A 21584-nucleotide genomic window follows, 5' to 3' on the forward strand; every position below is an offset into this window, starting at 1 on the left:
TGTGCGGAAATCTTCTGACTCAAACTTCAGTTTGGCAACTAGAGAATATGAAATGGTCTGTGTCCACCGGGGGGAGACAGAGAGCAATTTTCCTCATCAGTTTCCCTTTTTAAATCCAAAAAAGGATGAGACAGTACTGTACTTATACGATGAAGAGGGACCATCCTGCTGCTGCTGCTGGTGCTTGAATAACCATGTGTACGTGTGGTGTGAGGTCAGGGGTCAGAGGTCAGGGGGTCAGCTCCAGGGGTCAGTGCGGTGTTTGAGGTTGTAGTTCTGGAGCTCGATCTGGTCTTTGATCTGGTTGATGAGAATCTGAGACAAGAGGATCCCGACCAGCTGCATAGAAAAGACAGAGGACAAACAGGGGTGTTAAACGTATGGCCCGCGGGCCACAACCGGCCCACCAGGGGGCCCCGCAGGATGAAACAAGAACAACAAAAGCACAAGTTCCGGTTTCAAAAATATCATCTTTTTCCCAATAGCATGTGAAGGCAGCACAAAGGGATGATGTTCCATAGTTTAGTGCCATAAAAAACATGAATCTCTTATATCACATAAATTATACTTCACTGTCAACTTTACCTGTGGGATGGCCAGGCCCAGTGCGATGCCTCCCAGCATGAACATGTTGCTGTGGATCCAGTTGACGAGTTTATCGATGCAGCCGTTGGTGTAGATGTGATCTCCGGCTTTAAGGTACTCCAGATCCTGCACGCCCTGACCGCACATGGTGTTGACAACCTCCTGCACACGTCCATATAGGTTAAACACAGGAAATAAAAACACATGCAAGGGGTGAGGGGTGTGTATTTATAATAATAAGACAACCTTATCTTTGGAGATGATACAGCAGGAGAACGGCACAGAGCAGCGCTCCCTGCTGGGATTGTTCTGTTTGCAGCTGAAGTACATGTTCTGGGACCAGTCGGTGTACGTCACGCCGCCGCAGCAGCCAAACTGAAGACATCAATGCATGTTTGAGACGGAAATAGATGAGCACACGTGTCTAATACTCATACTTGTTGTTTTTATCTGCACTGACCTCCATTTGACCAAAGTCAATAAGGTTCTGCAGATCGATGTCGTCTCTGTAGTGGACGATGGCGTTGTTGATCATCTCGGTCACTTTGCCCCGTGCCTTGGAAACCAAACAATCATTAAGATGAAAGCAAAGAATCGTTCCAGTTAGAATTGGGATCAACACTCGTTAAAATTATGTTTTTTTATTACTGTGTCTGAGAAGATGAAGCCCAGGATTCCAGCGACGAGCTGCAGCAGGAAGATCACGGTCAGGGAGATACAGAACTGAGCAGGAGACAGAGAGAGAGAGAGTTAATCTGTAATCCAATTAATCTGGTTTGTGTTAATTCATTAGAGGACACATTCCATGTGTCGCTTATTTTCCACCACAGTTTGAATGAAGAAAACGGAGGAAACACTTGTACACTTGATACACACGACTCTGCTGCTGCTGCTGCCGACACTTACCGTCTGCAGGAGGCAGATGTTCTCTCGCAGGGAGCCCACACAGCCACAGAAGGTGATGATGAACATGAGAACCCCGACCACCATCAGCATCACGGCGGGGTCCACTGACAGACACGCCAGAGCTGCTTCTGTCGTTACAACGAGGAAACAAGAAAACAAGGGAACAAGGGAGTTCAAGTTTTTATTATGAACTACACAACTGAGTGTATTTCCCTACTATAGATTAGATTAGCTCTTATTTAAGTGTGAGACCCCTGATTTAATACAATCATAAGTAAATTAAAAGATGCAGCTCCCCCTTGTGGCACAGTTGTGGTAGTGCAAGTTAGACACAGGATCTTCAAGTCACTTTCTCCATTCACGATTATTACAATAAACAAGTCAGTGCTTTTTAATCGTGATAATATCGTACATTAACCCCATCACTAATAATTACCACACTATTATCCAATCTAACTTTATTGATAAAGCACTTTAAAACAACAACAGCTGAAATAAAGCGCTGCACATGTGACCTAATAGACCTTAGAACAAACAATAAAAGAATAAAATATGCTAGAAAATATAAAAACAATATACAATTAAACAGGTCATACAATAAAACTATATAAAAAAAGATAATAATAACCAAGTAAATTAAAAGATGCAGCTCCCCCTTGTGGCACAGCTGTGCTAGTGTACGAGTTAGACAGGATCCTATTATTGATTGTTTTTCCCCAAGATGGACGTTCCATTAGGAATAAGATTATAATATGAGCATAAATCTTCCTCCATATTAATACATTACTACCATACTATTACTATACAGACACCTGACCTTACACATAAACAGGTTTCCATGACTTCAGAGGACATTGCATCGACTTACATGCATTTCCTGGAGACTTACTCTAACCCTAACCATAATAACTAGTCCTCTAACCCTTAAGCTTAACTTTAAGAGAGGTCTTCACCTTATAATGTAATAATTTACATTATAGGGCCTTGATTTTTGTCCCCATAAGGAAGACGTCCCCACAGTGTGAGTGTGTAAACCAGGGGCCTCAAACTCAAAATGATCTGGGGGCCTGTCAGGAGGGGGCCAGGGGTCAAAATATATCTTTATAACTCATCATGATGTTGCAATAAAACATATATTTAGGATGATATTGCACACAATTTCAAAGTAAAAGTGTAAAAAACAAACAGAATTGTGATGCAAAATGAATCTGTGAATAGTTAATCAAAACATTAAATCAAAACAACGTAGTGTAGACAATTGTAATTAAAACAGTAAATGTTAGAAATATTAATATAAGTTTCTTTATCCTTTTAAAATAAGTGAAGGGCCACAGAACATCGACTGGAGGGCTGCAAGTTTGAAACCCCTGGTATAAACAGGGCCCTTCATAGACATTCCCTAGCCCTAAAACCAGGTCTTCACCCCCCAAAAAGTCCTTTAAAGGTGTGAGGACCAGACAACATGTGCAGTCCCAAATCTGTACAGACCTAACAAAGCCTTTTATCCCTTAAACTTAACCATAACCAGTTAATACCTAACCCTAACCTTATTCAAATCTCAGTGATGAACTCCTAATGAGGCAAGAACCTCAAATGTTGGTCTCCATGACGACGACTGGTCCCGACAAGGTCAGTGTTTAAGTCCAGAGAAGACAAATACACATTTTGCTCTAAGTAAAACATGGTAAACACAGAATTTTTTTCCCGCCACATTGTTCACAAAAACACACACAGTCTGGTTCTCCTGACACTCGATCCACACACACACACACACACACATTTACCTGCATGTTTCATCATGCGCGCATACACGCCGATGGACACCATGACGAGGGCGATGACCTGAGGAGCAAACAAAGAAGAAAGAAAGAAAGAATCAGTCAATACGTTCATTTCAAAACACAATCCAGGCATTAAATAATGATAATAAAGAGCACAAACATCACAGAGAGAGAGAGGGGGAAGAACATGTGTGTGTTCATACTTGTCAGGGGAGTGGCAGAACACTGAATCACCATGAAAGGAAAGCATGTGGACGAGGTAAAGGAAGATTTGAGTCACAGCTAAAAAAAAAAAAGAAGCCGCGTGGATAAAAGCAAACGTTTCGTCCTTTGTGTTTGAGTTCAGGACAAGCGCAACATTCAAGTGTCAGGAGGCGAGAGGTTCTGCCCTGCAACTCTGCGTCCATTAGCAGCTTTCTGAACCTTTCAAATACGAAAAAATAAAGAGTCTTTCAGCGAGAGAGAGAGAGAGAGAGAGAGGGCTTCTCTACTGGTCTCAATAGAATAATGGCGACCCCTCACAAAACAGCCTGAATGAACTGGATCCAGTTACCACAGACTCTGTCTGTCTGTTTTTGTTATTAGTTCCACAGTGAATTAAACACATGACACCTGGAGCAAAGCTGCTTTTTTTTTCCAGTGTATTTCTGCAGCGGTCAAAATAATGTAACTGTTGCCTTAGTAGTTATTAAATGTCCTGTTTGACTGAGGCTGCATTAAGTAAAGTAAAGTAAAGAAAATGCTGGTTTTTACAATGATTGAAAGATCAAACATTGACTCATAAAATTCATTTCTTATTATTAGGGTTCAAGCACAAGGTGCATAGAACCCTATTGAAACTGAAAATTGGAAGTGCGAGGGGCAAATAACTGCTCCGCCTCACAAAAGAGGTTGGCCAGAACATCAGCTTTAAAGGCGCCATATGTAAGAATGTGGCCAAAAACGGTTACTACATTCAAATTCAAAATACAGAGGTCTTTTAGGTTTCGTTTTCTGACGTAACTGGCAACCCGTGGTTGCTCGGCAGCTGAGACTCTACTGACTGCAGTGATTGGTAGACGGCGGTAAGTGGCGCCACATGCCAAAACATGATTTCAAAACATAAACATGATTTGCAGTCTGCAAAAGATTTTTTTAATGCAAATATTTTGTCTGTACTGTTGTTGTTGGTGAGTTCAGTTTGTTATATGAACATTATTCCTGAGTCTCTGTGACATATTAGGAGGATTTTATGGCCAGTTGATTTAGATTTATTACATAATGCACCTTTAACGTAGATGCACGGAACTTGGTACAGGCGTTCATAAGGTCAGGACGTTCAAAAAATGTAGCGAAGACCTATGCTCTAAAATGAACAGGGAAGCCGCCATCTTGGATTGAACGTTCACTCATTGGCGTTTTTTGTTTTCTAGTTACTATTATTATTATTATTATTGTTATTATTATTCATTACATTTATATAGCACTTTTCTATATACCCACAAATTATCCATTTAATTGATTGGACGACATGGATGAAGGCCAAGCTGAGCTCACAGCACCCTCTGCTGGACATCTTGGAAATGACCTCAAAATGTCTCATGCACTTCTAGGCAGGACATTTTAAACTAGGTGTGGTCATGGTGGTGTGAGAGATTTTTGTACAATTTGCACCGTTAGTTCTTTGGAAAATATAATTTATAAGCAAACAAAATTTGGTTTGGAGACTAAAATGTACCTGAATCAAATCTTCCTCAAATCTTCTAAGGTTACAGAAGCACCTAGAGAAGAAGAAACTGCAAACCTGCCGCACACAGAGCTCAGTGTAGCCAGAGGCAACACAAATGGCAACAACACATTCCACAAAGAAGAGCTTCAAGTTTTTACAAAGTCTGATCATGTTCACGACAACCAGTCAGACTCACTCACTGCCACGGCTTCAACGCGGCTGACGCGTTCAAATTTATCAAAGTTATTATCAGACATAAAGGTTTGTTTGGCTCTGTTCTGAAGAAAATGTCCTCAGAATGCAAGAAATCTCCTTATGTTACAGTCACAAGACACCGAGAGCTGAAAGCCACTGATTTGAACTTGATTACAGGCCACTGTACGACTGTTCATTTACACTCTGCTGTTTACTGTTGTACAACTAATAATAACATCTGAATACATGGAACAAACACCACACACACGTTTATCTACAGTTTTATAACACAATCAGCTTATTTCCCTGCAGTATTCACACACACAAAAAGGACACTCTGTCATAGACAGAGTGAAAATAAACAGTGACAGTGTGTGTGTGTGTTTTAAATTAGTGATGAGAAGATAACAAGGAGCTGATGAAACACTGCTGATTTACAGAGAGAAAAATTAACTTTGGTCACTGTTCAATGGCCGTGTGTGTGTGTGTGTGTGTGTGTGTGTGTGTGCGTGTGTCCCTGTTCTCTCTTGACCACCTTTCAGTCTCTGTGAAACAGCAAAGAACTTGCAGAACAACTCAGACAAACAAAGCAGTGTGTGTGTGTGTGTGTGTGTGTGTGTGTGTGTGTGTTCTTGTATTTGTTACCTCTTTAGAACCTTTTCTGGTACCTGTCAGGACCAGCAGTCCTCATACAGACCAAAAACCTGGTCCTGATGAGGTTCTTCTCGGTTAAGGTTAGAGGTAAGACTTGAATTGTGTTGATGTAGGTGTGTATTTGTTTGTTTGTTTGTGTGTGTGTGTGTGTGTGTACAGGGACTATTTTGACTTATAAAAGTACACTCTTAGATATAAAAATACTAGGTAGAACCATATAAGGTTCTTCGGCTCCTCATAGGAGAACCCTTAGTGTTACCAAGAACCCTTTTAAAACTCTTTATTCAGGAAAGGGCTTTTAAAGGGTTCTCTGGATCAAACTGGTTTTTACTGGAACCATTAGTGTTACCAAGAACCCTTGAAAAACAAATGGTTCCAGGTAGAACCTCAGTGCTTGCAGAAGAACACTTTTGGAACCCTAATCTCTAAGAGTGTACATTTTGAGGACATATTGGCCAGACCTCACTTGGTTTATGTATTAAGACCTGGTTTTAGGTTAAGGGGCAGTACTGGGGTCATGTCAGGTGTTAGGGTAAAGTGTCTTTACATTTCCTGTTTGACTTTTTCCTCACATGATGTGAATAACAGAGGGTGTCACTTGCAGTACAAGTCTGTAAAAACCCTTAGACGCAAATTGTGTTTGTGATGTTGGGATATATAGATAAAACTGAACCGTATCTATAAAGACAACTGTACAAACGTGTGTGTGTGTGTGTGTGTGTGTGTGTGTGTGTGTGTGTGTGTGTGTGTGTGTGTGTGCAGAGGCAAACTGACAGGACAGGCATAACAGGCATTGACAACCATAATAAAGCCCCTTAATATGCAGCTCACCACATTACATCCAAACTCCCTTAATGGTTTGGTCTTAAAAAAAACATAAATAACAACTGGGCCCCTGGGAGTGTTCCTTGGGTTCTTTGCCTGAGGCCCCCCAGAGTCTAGGATCGCCTCTGTTTGATCTAGATTTGACACTTTAGTGAAGTACATACTTAAGAAAAGCGTTTTGCATGTCTCTGTGATAGTATATTAGTGTGTTTGAGTAACAGGGAAAGTAAAGTGTGGCTTGTTAAGAACACAAATGATTAACGTGCCCACAGGGAAAAGTCAATAAAAGGTCACCACACTCTGTAATCTGTGTCAACGACCTTTTTTAAACACTCACCCAAAACAAAAAGTTGAATATGAAGAGCAGATACTTGACGAGCGGACTGACGAAGCTGAAGTCCTCATCATGTCCAGGTGTTGCTCTGCGTCTGCCTCCCATGGCGACGCGAGTCTCTCTCTGTCTCCGAGCGTCGCGTCCAAGTTTGCGCGCACACGGATTATTATTGATTTATCTGTAGGGGAAAAAAAACAACGATAACGCAACGAATCGGCCGCATAATGACGCCGATGAGTTGCTGCCTTTTTTCTCTGTTATTATTATTCGTCCAGAGTCGACACGAAGAAGAAGCTTTTTTAAGACCTGAGCTGAGCCTCCGAGCTTCACTCACTGACTGAGACTGGGCGTGTAAAAGCTGGGTGTGTTTTTAGTTTCACCTACATGCCTCTTTCTTTCTCTCTCTCCCTCCACCGCTGTTTTAAACGTGACACCAAACCTATTTTATGGTTCTTTTGTTTTCATTTTTAAACCAAACACACTTCAATTTGTAGCACTTATAAATTAAATAACACCAGATCAGAGTGAGGACACCATGGATGCATGTAGTAGTAATACTAATAACAATAACAACGATAATAATAGAGATAGATTTCTTGACAAAATGGACAATGTGTGGTTGTTGTTGTTTTTTTGTAATTTAAAATGTATTTGAAAGGGTATATATCGATTTAAGGGTATACAACTTTAAGTATAAAATAAATATGTTAATATTCCCAATGTGTCATATACAGGTATTATTTTTGCACAAATTAATATATTTCATCGACTTCAACTTTTATTTCGAAGGGAGTCAAAGACAAGGGTATTCACAACATCCGCTTTCACAGGAAGTGATAAGCGCACTTCCTGTTTTTTTATCATTCTCGAATGAACGACAAAGTTGTACTTTCTTCAACGTTCGGACGTTTTTAAGACAAAGACAATGGCGTGGAAATGTTAAGGTTTGTACCATGACGACTATAAATGTGTGCCAACGTTACGGGTATACAACTAAGTATAAAATAAATATGTTAATATTCCCAATGTGTCTTATACATGTACTATTTTTGCACAAATTAATATAATTCATCGACTTCAACTTTTATTTCGAAGGGAGTCAAAGACAAGGGTGTTCACAACATCCGCTTTCACAGGAAGTAATAAGCGCACTTCCTGTTTTGTAGGATGAACGACAAAGTTGTACTTTCGTCAACGTTCAGGCGTTTTTGAGACAAAGAAAATGGCGTGGAAAAGTAAAGGTTTGTCCCATGACGACTCTAAATGTGTGCTAACATTACTGCTTGTTTATTTCGGGTTAGTACCGTGCAGTTATTGCATGAGAACGTAAGCCAATGCTCTCGTGAATTCGAGCAGCGTGTTATTAGCATGTAAATAACTAGACGTGTACGCCACTGTGTATTCGTATCACGGTAAAGCGCTTGTTTTCATTGTCGTGTGTAGGCTCCACTCTTCCCCCGGCATCCTTACACCTCCTGGTGCCTCCAGTGAGACTCATGTCTGCCTTCATGTGGCAGATCGTGCAGCAGCACAACGTGATGCAGTACGATAAGCTGGTGGACTTCATCGGTCTGGTGACTGAGATCGTCCCGGATCTCCTGAGTCCTGGTCAGAGAGCACAGCTCGTCCTGAGTCTCAGAGCAAAGGTGAGACGAGAATGTGGGAGATGACAGTTAACTCCTGAGACTGTAGGGAAATGTCACTGAGATCAAAACAGACGGACAATTAAGTTGTCATCACAGCCTGGACATGAGGTGCAAAAACAAACGCACTAGATTTACAGGATTAAAATATTTAAAATTAACAGAAGATGCATTAAAATAGGAAGACAAATAACCATATATGTTGAAGCCTGGGTCTTGAGAGTGCCTTCAACGGTGATTAAAATTGGGAGTAGTATGCACAAACGATTATTTTCATAATCGATTAATCTCTCCATTTTTTTCTCGATTATTTAAGTAATCCTCTGGGCCATAAAATACCAAAACATTTTTGTTTCTCGCACTATTTAACTTCTTGTTATGAGTCAACGTTGTCCCCTGCTGTGTTGTCATTACATGAGTTACCTTCAGTCTTCCACCTTAATCCAATTGCAGCTGGTTCTGGAGTTGTGTCGCAGTGATGGCCTTGGCAGTCTGCAGAGCATCCAGAGCCACCTGGATAAAATCCATGCCTGTAGTGCTGACATGAGCACCGCTGACCAGGTACTGGAATTTTGAAGCATTTAAATGCATCACAGAAATCATCTACTTCACAAAAAATATATTATTATTATTATGTGAAATTAAAGCTGTTTATATTTTATTGTTCTTGACAGACCGCTGGTGAAATTCTGAAGACTTCATACACCAACTTTTCCGCATTGGTCCAGAACCTTTTGAATGTTCCTTTTGAAAAGGAGTACTTCTTCCAGGTGAGAAATCACAAAGATTAAATGTATTTCATGTATTTTTTGGTTGCACAGTCTGAAGAGTCGCAGTGAGCTTTGGATGTTTCTGCAGGAAGTTTTCCCCACAAACTATGGCTCCGACTACGACCAAAGACTGAAGCAGATGGTGTCTCTATTCCTGTCCAGGCTGGAACAGCTGCTGCCCATACCAGACCTGCCACAGGTACTTTCTAACAGCAGTGCAAACATCACAAATCTAAACCAAACTGTCAAGCAGATTAAACAGTAAAGACACACCTGCAAATCCCAGAAAAAGTGTGGATTTAGAAGGAAAATGTTCCCTTTAAAACATGTTATTCTATGGTGCTGCTGTATAAACGTGTTGGTCTTATTTGCTACATATGTCAGACAGCTGCATGGCTCACAGAAACAAAATCTGTGTCAGAAGACTTTGGACAACATCTGTCGGAACCTTTTGCCCTGAAGACACTGTTGCTTCATCAGAGAGAGCGCGGCACACTCGGTGCAGGTAAGGTGGATTATGTTAGTATTAAAGGGCATTTTGTTTTGCTTTTTGAAGTGATACCAATCCTCTTCTCTGCTAGCAGCTCCAACAAGTAGTGAGGAAGATGCCCTCTTGTCCACGCTCATCTTCCCTCCTCATACTGGAATGGGGAGGTTCACTGAGGTGTACAACGAAGGGGACGACTACGATAGCGAGAAAGATAACCTAGCGTCGGAGGATTTAGAAGTGGAAGATACAAGCTCGGCCGATTGGTTTCCCAAAAAGAAAGCAGGTTAGACGAAAGCAATGGACAAGAACTGATCCAAAGACAAAAGTCAGTGTTTCTTATACTAACGTGCCACGTCTTATGCTTTTTCCCAGGTCCTCTGTCACGTTTATTCATCTGCCCTCAGTGTTCGTTTGCTCACCGTGTAAAGAGGAAGGTGCAGGAGCACATCCAGAGTGAGCATTGTGTGGCGCCGCCGCCCACTGTTAAAAAAACACTGGGGAAAAAAGCCAAAGCTGACCTGAAAAATAATGACTTAATCGCTGAAAAGAAGAAGGGCGACTCCAACCGAAAGAGGATTTACAAAAAAAAGGACCGTGTTGAAATAAAGCGCGAACATAAGGAGAAGAACAACAATGTGGAAAACAAGGAACGGAGGAGACGGAAGGAGCCCACGGGGGAGGACAAGAGGTTCCTGAGCACACGAGCGGCAAACAAGAACTTCACAGAGGAAGAGACGAAATGCTTGACGTGTGGAAAGATCTTCGAACACCCGAATCAGCTGAAGACCCACATGAAGCTCCACACCTTCCGGCATCACTGCAGCCAGTGTGAGAAGGGATTCACCAGCTCATCCGGTTATTATCAGCATCAGCGGCTCCACAAGAAAGGACGACTATTCACCTGTACTCAGTGCAACAAGGGGTTCCTGTGTAATTATTCACTCAAGCAGCACGAGCGCCTACATAACAGCCCCTCCATCCTGTGCACCATCTGTGGGAAAGGCTTCTCCAAAACAGGCATTACGAGACACATGCAGATGCACCGAGGAGAGAGGAATTACCTCTGCACCACGTGCGGGAAGTCGTTTTTGTCGTCGGGGGAGCTTGTGCTCCACACTCGCACGCACACGGGTGAGCTGCCGTACACCTGCACCCAGTGTGGGAAGGGCTTCTCCTGCAAGAGCCACCTGAACACCCACACGCGCTCTCACACGGGGGAGCGTCCGTACCTGTGCTCCCAGTGTCCGAAGCGCTTCCTCACCGTGAACTGCCTGAAGAGACACACGCTCAGCCACAACGGGGTGAAACCGTTCAAGTGTCCAAACTGTGAGAGAGAGTTCTCCCAGCAGGGGAATCTGAAAAGACATTTGGCAACTCATAAACCGGACGTGATTTAACATGTGATTGTTAGAATGTACAGAAGACAACAATTAAATGATCATAGTGATGGCAAATGTATTTATTCATATGATCCTCGCAGGTGAGGTTTCTAGTAATAAAAAGGTATGTTTTTTTTCTTCCATGCTTGCTTTGGATTACTTAAATGTAATTTTAGTTAAAACCCAACTCAGAAGCAGGTGTAAGCACATAAATCCCTGTTAAATGTATGTTAGGAAAGCTGTAAAGGTGCATTTGAAGATGAGAAATTGTGGATGATTTGTGTGCAGTCTTAAAAGTCCTGAGTGGATCATAATACAATATTTATCATACAATAAAGTGAGTCTGGATAAGAGGTTGTTTGTCTCTGTGTGGCCTTGTAATGGACTGGCGACCCCTGTGACCCTCATGTGGAGGATAAAGCGGTATATATGTAAATGTTTGTTCAATTTCATTAATTCATTAATTTATCTTCTAACACTTTATCCTCCACGTGAGGTTCGCTGGTGCCAATCCCAGCTGACATAGGACGAGAGGCGGGGGACACCCCGGAGAGGTCAGCAGTCCATCGCAGAACACAGAGGCGATGTTAATAACATACAGTTAAGGTCATGTGACCTCTTTTCAACTCTGTCTTGGTCCAATTCTTTATCTTTAGCTGCTCAAAATGATAAACTATGCAAACCAAACCTGTTAGTCAAGCCTGCTGTTCACTAAAAAATGCAAAACGTCAGTGAAAAACACAGCTGTAGGAAATGCAATTTATTTGCAATTTTTTAATAACATCATTCCTCAGATAAAAATGCAATGTTACAGGAATATACATCAGATATTAATTTAAAACTTGCTTTCAAGGGACCATACAGTCTAAATATACTTTTTCCTTTTTTATTTACTGTTAGCGTGCGTTATAAGCAAGACAGACTCTGTCACCAATGACAGACTGACAAGTTACAGATACAAACTGTACATTACGTATTTACAAATCAACTTTTTGTTTGGTTTTTTTTTCTATTCAATTTTTATTGAAAATAGGAGTAGAAAAAGTGATTGAATTAATATTCTGATTTATTTCATTTGTATTCTTTCTTACTAAAATCTAAAATGAAATGAACCGAAAAAAAAATATCAAGAACTCTCCTTTAGAAAAAAGAAAGAGAAGATCAAGAAGAAGAAGGAGAAGGGGGGAAAGAAAAAAAAAGGGTGTGTCAACTGTGAGACCATGCAGTCGTCACCAAGGAGACAAATGGTAACTGAGGAAACCAAATGATGTCGGGCCAGTGTCACTTAGCAACCTCAGAACCAATTAAATCCCTCGTAGAGTGGAGGGGGGGTGTGGCTTATGTTAAAGAACTCAAGTTACAAAACAGCCACCTGCCTCCAAAGCTACTGCAAGCACAATAACACACTCTAGTTCATTGTTTTTTGACCATAAATAGTGCTGTTATTATATACTACATTTAACAGTAGCGACACGACTAATATCACAAGTTGGTCTCCGTGTGAACGCCTTCCTTTCACTAAATCAACGACAGACGTTTCTCTCGGACAGAAAAAAGAACACAAACAAACAAACAAACAGCTCAATCCATCAGAGGCCCTTTAACACTTTGCATGAATTAAAATCATAGGTCACCATGCAGCACTGATGTTCACCTGGTAACTACACAAACAGAAAAAGCCTTTTTCGTTCAAACACACATATATGGAGCTGTGGATGCCACTGAGACAACAGGCCTGAATAGAGTTTTACTTTATGACTGCGTACTTTTGAAGTCTCCAAACACACCCGCGAGGGAAAAACCCTAAAAAAAACACTATTAATGTATGAAAAGTAAAAAAACCCTATTAACGTATGATAATGTGACGCAGAAAAGCTGCATTTGCAACATGGGTGTACAAGACCTACGGTATCTGCAAATGTCAAATGTGGCTTTCTCAGCAACGTGAAACCACAAGCTCTATTGTGCCAGCAAAGAGCAGATCTGTAAGAGCCACACACACACACACACACACACACACACACACACACACACACACACACACACAATGAGAAAACCTGGCCTAATGATCTCACACATTTTCCTCCACGAAGGGCCGAACTTAAACCTTAAACACTAACTTTCAAATTCTAAAAAGGTGGAGTTTTATCCCACTGCGTCGGACATTCAAGAAGATGACAGCGCTGAAATAATGATCATTCATGTTCAAGAGAAGAAGAAGAAGAAGATGCAGAGACATTCATGACTCTGATGAGGAAAGAGTCTGCAGCCACACCTCTGATAACCTCTGACACCCGTAATGGTAAATTCTATGTCTTTGTCTCAGAGCTACAACTGCCCATCAAACTTTTCTAACACAAGGTCCTTTAGCGTATTCAAATCAGGATGTCTAGACCCAACTCGCACCTTCCTACAACATCCACAGGGAGTCGGCTCCCTGATACCTGCAATAGAAAAAGAGGTGTGAAAACACAGCCTGGAAAGGCAGACTCCTTTGTCTATTGGAGGAATGCGAAAGGGGAGTTGCCCAGGTATAAATGTTTGGGGCTCACTATGCTCTGGGTCTTTCTCCAGCTAGGATCACGCGTGTGAAGATTTCGCAAAGAAAATAAAACCTTGTCGGCCGGCAGAAGTCTCTATTTCATTCTTCACCAGCAGCAGAGAATTTCCACAACACACCTTAAAGTCACAGTTAGTACAAACACTCTGGTAAAGCAGAAAACTCCATCCACACGTTCTTCTGTGTACGATTCATAGCTCAAATGAGTGCATGATATAACACCACGAGACAGACGTGCGTGAAACACAAGGCTTTCAAGGTCCTTCAGATACCTAAAATAAAACTGTCGTCACTAAATGGTCACATGGTGCTGCTGTGGTTGATGCTACACACGATGGGTTACGAGTTACTATATATCGAGAGGAAAAATAGCGTCGCTTATTTCTAAATCAACAGGGGCAAGAAAATTCTCATCTATCTGCTTCTACTTCATAGAAAAATAAAATTCTCCCACGACTGACGGGCGGAGGCTTAACATGCAAGACCATGCTTTCCCTTTTTGAGACACTCAAAAAAAAGAAAAATCTTTACTCAAAGGAAACTTAGCAATAACGATTTATATCAGTGAAATCTGGCCTTTCTAACAGCTTTACTGCACCTCCAGTCCTGATCTGAGCCCTTTTCCCCCTAAAAAGAACAAGAGTTCTTTCTTCTTCTTTGAAATCCTCTATCGACTACCTTATGATTTTCTTATAATATATTTTTTTTCTATACGCATATACACTGTATAATATCTAAAATAGAAAAACACTAGTAATATAAATGTGTATTTAATAATATATTCATTCTTTCACGTTCCGTTCGAATTCCCAAAAGCTTTTCATCATCAGGAGGTGATTCTCCACAAAATGGGGAATTATTAATTCGGGGTTGATCAAAAATCCTATGACAACAAGCAAGGATGATTTTTAAGATAAAGAAATTCATATTCAAAATAGTCTTCTTAAAATATTACCATTTTTTTTGTTGTTCGAACGATCGATGATCAGGAAACATTTCAGTTCACGTGAAAATATAAAAATGTTGTGAAACCGTGTCTCTGTGGAGAGTTTTGGTTCAAACACATAACTCTTAATACTCAGATCAAACCAGGCTAAAAATACTTTACTTTCTGCTCCGGATGAAATTCAAAAACGCATCTTCAACTCCTTCATATTCTTCCTTAAAGGTCAAAAATAATCAAATAAATAGAAGCTACATGGTTTTTATGGCTTGAAGCAGAGCAAGAGAGAGAAAGAAAGAGAGATATTTAGTATTATAGTTAGATTTTTTTTGGTTAGACGTCTTTAAATAGCTTAAATAATATAAGTTGGACGAGTTAAAGACACACACACGTGTCTCCCTGCTACAGTAGGAAAACACTAACACACAAAACAATGACATAAAGCAAACATATTTCTCTGTTCATTTTGAATGAAAGTATTGAATTCTAGTCGTTATAGTAAACTACATAACGGAGCTGTTATAAATAAAGAGTTAATTTTGGACCACACAACTACAGTAAGTCACCTGTTCACAGAACATGGGGTTATGTTTTAATTTGAAATATGTCAATTAAACTAAATGTAAAATAAAAACAGGCACAGATTAAACAGATAACATTCTCTCTCACCCGCTGTCTAAAAAAGATATTACCCTTCCTGTTTGGGACGATTGATTCAGGAATCAGGAGGATATAAATGTATATGATGGTTTGTTATATTACATTTTGACTAAACGGAATTGTTGAAGTTTAACGGAATGGAAGGAATAAGTACTTAACTCTCAGCAGCATTACAATATTCTTTAAACTGTGATGCAAATGGGTTTACATTTCATTCTAAGTGGTGATAAAATAGTTTCCAGCAGTGTCCTGATGGAAGAAACAATGTGTTTTTCCCCCAACATTTGATATAAATGTCCTGGAAATGGGACAATTTTTTTTTACAAAAGTTAATTTGGAGTCTGGGAAAAGAGCCAAGCCCTCAGATAAAACTTTACAACCCGCTGGTTCCTCTTTTGGTCAAAAACAAGTCATCAATAAAGTGGGACGGTCAATTCACTATTTGAATAATTACATTCCCTTTTCCTTACTCTATAACATTCTGGTGATTAAATATTATATATTTCTATATATATATATCTATATATCTGGCTATATATGGTATATAAAAATATACAATCATTGGCTAGTGGTGAGACAAAAAAGATATCATCAATCACATATAGAACCAATACTTTTGAACCCTTAGAGAGAAACCCATGCACATGTTAAACATTACTTGTACATATATATATATATGTGTATGAATGTATACCACCCTGAAATCCAAACCTTCAATAAACTCTTTAAATGTAAATGTCCTTACCGAGTCCAAACACCCACTGCTTCGTACTAGATTGCCCCCCCACGGAATGGTTTGATTTGAATCCTCAAAAGCAGCAGCGTCAGAGAAACCACCGGTTTATTAATAAAGCGTACGTGTATCTAACACATTTAAAAATGGCTACATGTTCATGTTAGTGGGACCTGGCTCCACAGCTGTGGTTTAGTGGAGCGACACGGTTAAAGTTATTAGCTACACCTGTGCTTTGTGTCCCAACTCCATGTGACCGTGCTGCTAAAACAGTCTGAAATGATACAGATTTAAAGTTAAATGATCATCTTAAACTCACATAGATTGATATTTTTACATGTGTTTGATGAAGTTTGTCAAACACTGCGAGTTAATATCAGAGTTGTCAGAGCATTAAAGGTGCCATATGTAAGAATGTGGTCAAAAACGGTTGCTACATTCAAATTCAAAATACCGGCGTCTTTTAATGACGTAACTGGCAACCCGTGGTTGCTCGGCAGCTGAGACTCTACTGAGTGCAATGATTGGTAGACGGCGGTAGGTGGCGCCACATGCCAAAACATGATTTGCAGTCTGCAAAAGATTTTTTTTAATGGAAATATTTTGTCTGTACTGTTGTTGTTGGTGAGTTCAGTTTGTTATATGAACATTATTCCTCAGCCTCTGTGACATATTAGGAGGATTTTATGGCCAGTTGCTTTAGATTTATTACATAATGCACCTTTAACTCTAACAGAATGAATATATAACACTTAATCCGGTGGATTACTATGTCTACCTTTCCCCTTATTACCTTCATTAGAAATAGTACACAGTATGGAATTTCTTCAGTTAAACCCTAATCTCATGTTCTATCTTGTATGTGCTTGGTACATAAGTGTGTTTGTGCGACGCACAGAATAATAGCACGTGCCTCTCATTCAATCCCCCCCCAAAGCTGCAAATTATGGTCATTTTTGGTCCATTTGTTACAAGTTATTCCCACTGCTCCGTCTTTGCACATGTCAAGACTAACAATTAGTGACGCCTGTCTAAAAATACTGTTTTTGCCATCCACATTAACACAAAGCCCATAATAAGACACAAGATATGCAAAACCACCTTCTGAATACACTCCACACTCACTGCTGTCCGACTGTCAATAGAAATCATTGTATGTACACTCAGTAGAAACAGCTCCTGTGGTAAAATGATTATAATCAGATTAAAACTAAATTGACCCCCAGAATGCTGTAATATCAAAGACACGTGAAAGAGGTGCTCACTGATGTTAAACCATGAGCAAAAAACAAAGGATTTCAGAGCGTGACACGCTCACAGGAACAACGATAAATAAATACATCTTCACTATACTGCACTGTATCTGAATTCAAGTATGTTAGGTTTCTCTGGCATGGAAACGGCTGAGTTAACTAAAGAATATAATACATCCTCATCATCGCTGATATATACATCTATATATATATATATATTCTTTTTTTCCCTCCACTTTTACAACTAGATTTACTTTATTTACGGGAGCCTTGTATACAGTCATAGTTATTGCGTTGTTTTTGCATATCTTGTGGGATGCAGGATTACACCCACTCAACACCTCAAAGTACATGCTAACCCTACCTACAGTATGTAAGTACAAAACAACAACAACAAAAACTGCAGTAATACTCCAAACCACATGGGGACAACACAGGCCTCCGACTCTCTCTCATCAGCATCATTCAAAAGCTTTAAAAACAAACAGAAAAGCCTGGTTTTAGCCACTTCTGCTGTGAAAGAATGTGTGTGTGCGTCTATGAATGAGAATAATGACAGGAATAAGGATAATATTTAGCATCTGAGTGCATATATGTGTTTACAACATTAGGAACAAGTAGTGATGATTAATGTTAAGGCTGTGACGATCAAAATAGCAACCATCGTGGAAACCCTCTTCTGTTCCTCCAGACAATAATAACTGATGATACAGATTTCCGACAGTAACATTCATAGCTAATGATGACGCTCTTAATTACTTTAAAATCCATGTGCCTGCTGGATCACTGAGGTTTTAGACCTAATAATCCTTAGGTTCATCAAGTAAATCGGCAATAATAATAATAATAATAATAATAATAATAATCTGGAGGAGAACTTCAAACTCTTATTTAAATTCAGGCTAAACTGTAAAAACAAAGCATAAAGTGAGAGATTTGGCTGAAGATTGACTTAACTTAAAGTCTCAAAAAAACTGCTTCTCACTGACGGAAAGAAAGTAAAAACGATTAAAAAGATCTATTCTGCTTAAGGCGAATGATCGTGTGGAGGAAAAATAGAATAGAAGGGACTTAACGTCAGGGAAGGGGACTCCTTTCTTTTCTTTGACAGCTCGGATGTTTTCAGGGTTTGCAGAATGATCATAACCACAGCAGCACTCTGCCACTAAAACAAAACAAAAAAAAACATTCAAAATTCACATTTAATTTGCATAATAATGTCACACGTTTGTTACTGGCACAGGATGCAGTGTATGGCAGTATGTGTGTTCATACATACATACGTATCCTTTCCCTGCCACAAACCCGGAAAATTAGTTTAATTGGCAGTCAGATTTTGATATTAATATTGTTAAATTTGTCTTTTTAATCTATTTTTCAAAAAGGTGCCTTTATTCTATTTTCTGGATTCCGGATTGTGGTCATGAAAAAACCAGATGTTTTTCCCACGTTTTCTAGCATATGGCTGAACTTTTTTTGTTGACAGCTGGAAACGATGCCGACATAAGGAATGTTTTTTCATCTTGTTTTTCCAGACCTGTTCCATGTACTGAGGATTAAATGATGCCATGGCTGAAACTCGAGGGACAAGCTCTTAAAAGAGAAAGTTTGGTCAAAAAAACAACTTCAGCATGTGACCTCGAAGGCATCGGAAAACAAAAACACACCAGGACACAACCGTCCACTGAAAGCTTTCCAATTCATATCCACCAGTTAATCCACACCAACTATCAATGAATCGGTAAATATCCTGTTTATATTAGAGTTATCAGCACACACACACCTCCAACACAGAGATGTGATTTAAAAGGTCCTGCAGCATCTGTACACCAGCCCTAATAATTCACTTGAAGTTTGAGGACAGGGAAACGTGATGACAGTGAGTCGTAGCTGAACAGCTGTGGCAGAAACTTCATGTTCACGAGGCGTCGCTGTGGCAGTAGGAATTTGGCGCTTCCACCGGGTTTAGAGCAACGATTTGTGAGGATGATGTAAAGCAGCAACCGCCACCCCCCCCCCAAAAAAAAAGGCTTATTACCTTTTGGCCAAGCTGCAACGTCGATATCAACACTGTAAACTCTCTCCTTACTGCGAAACCTTCCACTTCAACAGAAAATATAAAAGGAAAGTTACAAGTAATGAGACGTTACATTTTAAAATAATAATAATAATAATAATAATAATAATACATAAAGTGGCCTCTGACTCTGCAGCCTGGCTAAAAAGTAAAAACAAAATTGTGTCAAAAGAAATAAAGCTTTGGAAGCATGCCTGTCCATGGTAACCCTGTGTTAAGGAGGCCCATTATCACACACACGCACGCACACAAAACACCATACTTGTAATGCTACCTTACTTTAGTGTCTAGGCTTAAAATCAGCTTTTTAAAATACTTAAGTAACCATTCAGCCATTCACAGACAAACACACACACACACATCCTCACACGCGTCTTTTTTTTCTCCTCTGAGAAAAATAAATAAATAAATAGATACAATCTGTAAAAGGTGCATACTGATAGAGAGAAAGACCCCACCCCCGACTTTAGATACACACACATACACACTATCTCACGCACTCATACGTCCTGTACTAAAATGCATACACACCCACCCACACACACACAAATATAGTTATGCACTTGCACGCAAACTCTACGCCCTGCTTCGATACTTAAAACCTCTTAAAATTCTCCTAAAAAATAAACCAGGCAAAAAATACATTTATAAGACCAGCACCCCGATTGTGCAAACAAATCAAGGATAAATTAAACCAAGAACATCATGAATATAAAACAAAAAAGAGTCATGGCGAGCCAGTTTTGCACAATATTGAAACTGTTAAATACATAGTGGGCGTGGTCTGTGGAGAGGGAGCTTGTGGCGGCAAATCCACGGCCCCGAGAGGAAGAGGAGGGGTCTTAGAGAAGGAAGTGGGTTTGATTGACGTTGCAGATCCTGTGCAGATCGAAGCCACGAGGGGTCTGCTGTCTTTTCAACTGGTCACTCCCTCGTTCTCCTGCATCCTGCCATCTTTGTTGCCCTGCTGGACGCACACACACGCCTCCCTGAGGGCTAAAAAAACAAAACCCCAGCGATGGAGGAGAGGAGGAGGGAGGGTTGTTTGAATAACCAAAGAGAAGGGGAGGACGAGTGAGGAACGGTGAGGTATGAGGCAGAAGAAAACAAAACAAAAAGGCTTGCTGTCTCTGCTTAGCCACAAAATGCTCCTCCCATTTCCTGTTTTCAGCAGGAAGCAGGCGTGGCCAAACAAGAAAAAGCAGCAGAGGAGGTGGAGCTAGATCTTTGTGACTAATGAGGTGAGTTTGTCTCTCAATTATTGACCAGTGAACAACAACGACAAAAAAAAGAAGAGCTGGGTGGATTCCTGCTGACCAGAGAGTGTTTCCCCGCTTTCACGGCCCAGTTGTGGCTGTTGGTTCGTCCCTCAAATCCTTCCCCTCCCCTTGGTTTAGAGTGGTGTGTCACTTTAATCCCATTCCCAGGCTGGCAAGGCTGTGCTCCAGGGTTCCTTAGCTTTGGAAGAGGAGGAGAAATTCCATTTCAAACGGGGGCTTTTCCACGCCTCTGTTTTACTCAAATACAGCGCTTCATCATCAGTGAAATGAGGAGTTGGAACGTTGACCACAGGTGGATGTGGTTCAATTTTAATCCTCAACTGACCCCCGTCCACAAACTGGTCTGCTGTCCCCTACCAGGCTTAATGGCGGCCAGACAAACATCGATAACACAACACCAAAGTAGGCATAGGAAATGAAAGCCATAAACACACTTTATAGACTGCAGGAAATCCATAAAAGGACTTCCCGCCTCTGTTGTCTCCTTCCTACTTTTCCCTTCACTTTGTCTTTTTTTTTTTGCTTGTCTCTACTCTTCTGCTCATCGTTTTTGAGGACATGATAAAACTGTGAGGCACTTTAGAGACACACTCGAACATGTGTGGTGAATCCACACACGCACGCACACACACACATACAGTCAGAGAGTATAGAGTATAGTGTGGTTCACTTTACTGCAAACATTCATACACACGTACAAACTCATAGAAACCAACAAAGTTGGAACCAGGTGTGGTAAGATTGCGTCACTGGGCGGCCATTGTCCAGAGCAGTCACGTCTGGCAGAGAGGCAGACAGTGTGTGTATG

At 40.5% G+C, this 21584-nt stretch overlaps 2 protein-coding genes across 2 annotated transcripts; one reads left to right on the forward strand and one right to left on the reverse strand.

Annotated features, from left to right (window-relative positions):
• Positions 1 to 221: 221 nt before the first annotated feature.
• tspan33a (tetraspanin 33a) lies at positions 222 to 7093 on the reverse strand (the record flags this gene model as incomplete). The annotated part of the gene is made up of 8 exons (XM_083906983.1): positions 222 to 339; positions 586 to 747; positions 832 to 960; positions 1046 to 1141; positions 1234 to 1308; positions 1492 to 1619; positions 3276 to 3333; positions 6992 to 7093. 8 exons carry the CDS (start codon positions 7091 to 7093, stop codon positions 238 to 240), a joined length of 852 nt encoding a protein of 283 aa, XP_083763109.1. The 3' UTR covers positions 222 to 237.
• Positions 7094 to 8210: 1117 nt separating this feature from the next.
• On the forward strand, positions 8211 to 11288 carry LOC310941599 (uncharacterized protein; the record flags this gene model as incomplete). The annotated part of the gene is made up of 8 exons (XM_083906785.1): positions 8211 to 8223; positions 8432 to 8634; positions 9085 to 9192; positions 9306 to 9401; positions 9490 to 9600; positions 9786 to 9906; positions 9986 to 10174; positions 10264 to 11288. The coding sequence occupies 8 exons, from the start codon at positions 8211 to 8213 to the stop codon at positions 11286 to 11288; spliced, it is 1866 nt and encodes a 621-aa protein (XP_083762911.1).
• Between the last annotated feature and the right edge of the window lie 10296 nt (positions 11289 to 21584).

This window comes from Microchirus variegatus (genome assembly GCF_963457635.1).
Source record: "Microchirus variegatus genome assembly, chromosome: 20".
Lineage (NCBI taxonomy): Eukaryota > Metazoa > Chordata > Actinopteri > Pleuronectiformes > Soleidae > Microchirus > Microchirus variegatus.